Genomic DNA, 4792 nt, shown 5'->3' with positions numbered 1-4792 from the left:
TTGGTAGATATTTCTTTGCAGTTTGAAGGTCCCACATAACACTGACTTGTATTGGTTCAAATCTGTTTGTATTTATTCTTTATTCATAATCATATGGGATACAATTTAATGTCTGTTCTTCCCCCACATTCAAATGTACTGTTTATCACAGAATTGTAGTGTAATTGCAGAGCATGTAATGACAGTAGAAAATTGTATAAATATTACGAATTTAACTCCAATATCCTTTTCATAAATAAACAAAAAACAGAAAGAATTTTGCCCCACCTTCCCTTATCATTTTAGAAGAGAAAGTTACACTGCAATGAAACGGTCTGGCCTCTGCACCCTATCTGTTTTCAAGAAGAGTATCCTGTCTTGAGATGCATGTATATATGAAGGCATCTATACACAGCCCTCTAAATTGAAAGGCAATGGAAGATCAGAACACAAAGTTTGACAAAATCATCAACTCTTCGGTATATCAGAACCCAGACTGGAGGTCTAACTTTTTTTACACAATTGGATTAACTGAAACTATGATTGCTCATTCTGAGTCTGAATGTGGATAGATTAGAGGACAGAATAACAGTTTACTGTCACTTCTTGCATCTCTCATGTTGTCAGTCATGAGAGAAAGGCAATGATCTTTTTTTTTCTTGCATAAAAACTTATCTATTATGCATCAGTGTATAAAACATTTTTCTGACTTTTGTAAAGAGGGGTTGTATGTTGCAGCCTAAAAATGACTGTCATGTATATGCTTGTTTACAACTTTGATGGATGTAGGAGGGAAAACAACAGAAATTCTCTCGTAAATGCTGAGGAGGAAGAGTGTTTTACGCTCAATGCACTTGCAGCCAAATGGAGTATAACTGGGGGGGGGGGGGGGGGGGGGGGGGGGGGGGAGACCTTTCCTTTAAATACTCTCCTTTAAAAGTGCACAGAGCAGACAGCCCACTCAGCCAACATAAACTCAGATGCCAGCCACTCCAGGATCAATTATTCATATGGATTAGATTAGACGGCTGCATGATTCCCCTCCTTCTGTGCATATACTTCAGGCACTTTTGCATCCTCTCTTGTACCTCCCACATAAGCAAAGAACATTGCTGGTCCTGGGCTTTCCCACATGGTTCCAAGGCTGAGAGTATAGTATCCATTGATCACTAGGCCCATTTAACTAAGCAAACTGGTCGACTATACTGGTTGGCTTTATTTGAGGTTGTTGGACTGATCTGAGCCATTCTGTGCAAGTAGTTGAACATCTGAGAGCCCCTAATCCATTAAACTTTGTCTTTAGTTGTCCATCCTGGCATTGACTGCATGTGGTCTTGGCTGTTATAACTCTGTCCAGGAAAACAGATTCCTAGAACCTGGCCCATTCCCATTTGAGTCTGAAAGCCTGAGGAGTTTCCCCCATCAATCCTCTAAGTGGCTGGCTGCTATACCACAGTGCTGATGGTGGAAGACTCCTCAGATTTGCCCTGCCTGCTGGGCAGAGACTTGAGATACTCCAGGTGGCGCCTGGCATCCTCCTGGTTGTGCCGCACGTAGTAGACCAGGTAGGAAATGACCATGGTGAACCAGCCAAACATAGTGACCAGCATGGCCACATCCGTGGTCTTCTTCAGTGCGACACATAGGTCCAGGTCTTTGGCCAGCAGGAAGGGCTCGCCCTGAACACCTGCATCCTCAGGCACTGAAGTCTCACACACAATGCCTTTCAACGACACAGGTTCCAGGGCCAAGCGTGGCATTGCCATCTGCAGCGCACAGTCACAACGCCAAGGGTTGTTGGTCAGGTTGGAACGTGCCTGCACACCCTCAAACGCCTCCGGGTCAAGGGTCTCAAGTTTGTTGGAGGAAAGGTCCAGAAACTGCAGAGAGGCAGCCAGGCCCCGGAATGCACCGGGCTCCAACTTAGCCAACTCGTTGTGAGACAAGTCGAGTTCAGTAAGTAAGGGAAGGTTCTGGAAGGTGTTGGCAGGGACACTGGTGAGGAGGTTGTAGTCCAGATAGAGACGGCGCGTGTCATTAGGTATGTCCCGAGGGATCTCCGTGAGACGCAGGTTGCTGCAACGCATCGTCTTGCCCCCCGACTGCCCTTCGCTGTCTGAGCAGTAGCAATGTTTAGAGCAGGATGTGGCTGCATGGTGGAAGCAGAGGGTCATTAGCACCAAGCTCTGCAGAAGCAACCACATGACCACAGAGTGCCGTAAAAGCCAATCCGATGGCAGTGGCATTGTAGGATAGTGAGCATACTCCCTTTGGAGGACCACCAGCAGGTAAGAGCATAGAATACTGTGGCTGATGTCAACCTCCCCAATAACAGTCGAACCTGGAGGAAAAACAGAGAATGTGATTGATGAGGAAGAGTATGCACCGCTGACAATATCAGCAGACTATATGAATGCCTCATTCCCTCATAATGTTGGATGATTCATAGAATTTTAATGGTGCGTCTCTAATCCCACAGGTTATTTGTTAAGCACCTCTGTGAGCTTTTAAATCTTTCCACTATTGATGTGTCATGCAAACACTTATGAGCCTCTTTCGAGAGTATGTACATTATCCATCTCTCATACCCTCTAATTAACATAAATTACATCTCTTCTATCCAACACACACACACACACACAAAGACACTTACACATACAGACTAAATAACAAGCTAGTGATTGATGGCTGAAACATCCTGTGAGCTGCAGTGTGTTATTTCATGCACAGATGGAGGCAAGTTGCTCTAATTGCTCCTAGAAAGCAGCAGAGATTTGTTTCTCTTGCTCTTTGTAAGTTTCTCTCTCCCCCTGTCTCTCTCTCTCTCTGTTAGACACATGGCTTATTTACATGATGGACAAGATTAATCCAGAATGAAAGAAGAATATCTGTACAAGGTGGCTACAGGTAAGGGGCAGCAACACTCTACCCACAAGCCAGTGCTGTATGACTGGAATCCCTGTAGGACTGGCCTATTTCAAAACTCTGCCAGAGGCATTAAAGTAATCCAGATCTGACGAGAGATGACAAGGGACCAAACTAAATGTACTATTTGACAGATAAAAAGCAGTTTGAAGGTTTCTCCTGGTTGTCTTTGTCATAGTCCTTCATAAAGTTATCAGCGGAATCTCAAATCAGAGTTGTTCTATAGTTTAGATCTAGGAAGCATACTTAACCTCAGCTGAGCAGCTTAAAAGAAGAGGCAACTACAATGAAATATTTTCCTCCAATTGACAGTGCTCGGTACATTCCATTGCCAATTTTAGCAGCTAGTTTTTCAGAGCTCTTAAGGTGGACACGTTGTTTTCCCCACAAGACTCCATGACAAGGTTTCAATAACAGTTTCACAGGTAAGTATTCACACTATAATTATCTATTCTCTATCAGAGAAATTAATAGAAAAGCATAACAATTAAGCTGAGCGAAACACGCTCAAATTACACAACCAGAATTATACTGTTTCCAAGAGAATGATTATTGTGACAAACGCTGTTGAAACACCAGGCCCTAATTATACTCATAACAATGTCAAACAAAAGAAAGCAATGCAATGTTTCATATACTCTAAATATCTTTAAAAAAAAACTGTTTACTATAAACTAAGAAATCAGCAATCAAAAGAGCACCAGTTTGAACAGAGTCTCCAGATTCACATTATTGTATTCCTGTGACTAACAGATATTTGTTTAGTACGTTTCCAGTCAGCTTTTTCTCTCACAATAAACACTGATCTGAAATGGTCCTCACCAGTTTAACACCAACAAAATCACAGAATACGTCATGAGGTGTGAGACCCCGCCTAAAGAACATGACTCAAACTCCTGAAACACTACGTGTGTTTTTGGTTATTCACTCTAATAGGAGTCATAATCAGTAATTCATAATAACTGTTTCACTCAACACCCTGCTGTAGTGCAAGTGACACAAAGAGACAATTTGTTTGTGTGTTCTGTAATTCCCTGTAATTTGCTTGTTGACCTCTAAAAAAAACAAAAAACACTCTTCCCACCTGAACTCATGAATACTAGAGCAGCTTATAAAAACAGGCTATCCGCTTACTAATCCTTTGAAGAAAAACTCAAGTTGAGACAGGAGAAGCAGCCTGCCTGACACTCTACATCCGCTGTCCAGCAGCTACCAAAGCCAACACTCAGCGGCTCATCAGTCATCCAGAGACACTCAGTTTCTCAACGCATCAAGGATGAAACATACACTAGCTTGAACTGACTTCTGCACCTCTGAAAAACGAAGACCACGGACCCTACGAGATCCACTTACATAGATTAAAAATGAAATCGATCTCTAAGTACCTCTTAGTATCATGTAACGAGTGGGAGTTGCCTAAAGGGGTAGGGGTGGAGGGGTCTAATAAGACGTATTGTGCTCCAGCAGTTGTGTGCATGCCAGGGAAATGGCCCCTGTAATGAACTGCAAGAGGGAGAGAGAGAGAGAGAGAGAGAGAGAGAGGGAGAGAGAGAGAGAGAGGGGGGGGGTCATATCCTTTGAGCTCCTTGCTGATATTGAGAGGATCAGTCATTGCCAAAGTGCCACCCAGTGACATGGAGATGTTAATCCACCTCATTTCTCATACGTACAATGGCCAAAACAAGCAAGAAAAGCAAAGCACTTCCACAATCCCTTTAAAGTGTAGGGACTGCCTTAGATAAAGCGCATGGGCAAAACTGAAATAAAGGAACAAAAGACAACTTAATTTACAGAGTTTAAGAAACAAAAACTGAAAATTAACATTTTGGAGGACAAAAAAAGTAACAGTTTTGACAATAAAGGCACCATATGGAACTGACATGATATT

General features: G+C 42.8%; 1 protein-coding gene across 1 annotated transcript; it reads right to left on the bottom strand.

Annotated features, from left to right (window-relative positions):
* Nucleotides 1–1424: 1424 nt before the first annotated feature.
* lrrc3ca (leucine rich repeat containing 3Ca) lies at nucleotides 1425–2225 on the bottom strand. The gene has a single exon (XM_030775833.1). The coding sequence runs from the start codon at nucleotides 2223–2225 to the stop codon at nucleotides 1425–1427; it is 801 nt and encodes a 266-aa protein (XP_030631693.1).
* Nucleotides 2226–4792: the final 2567 nt, after the last annotated feature.

This window comes from Chanos chanos, chromosome 5 (assembly GCF_902362185.1).
Source record: "Chanos chanos chromosome 5, fChaCha1.1, whole genome shotgun sequence".
NCBI classification, from domain to species: domain Eukaryota; kingdom Metazoa; phylum Chordata; class Actinopteri; order Gonorynchiformes; family Chanidae; genus Chanos; species Chanos chanos.
Note: the sequence above shows the minus strand (reverse complement) of the source record. Positions and strands in the feature narration are given on the sequence as shown.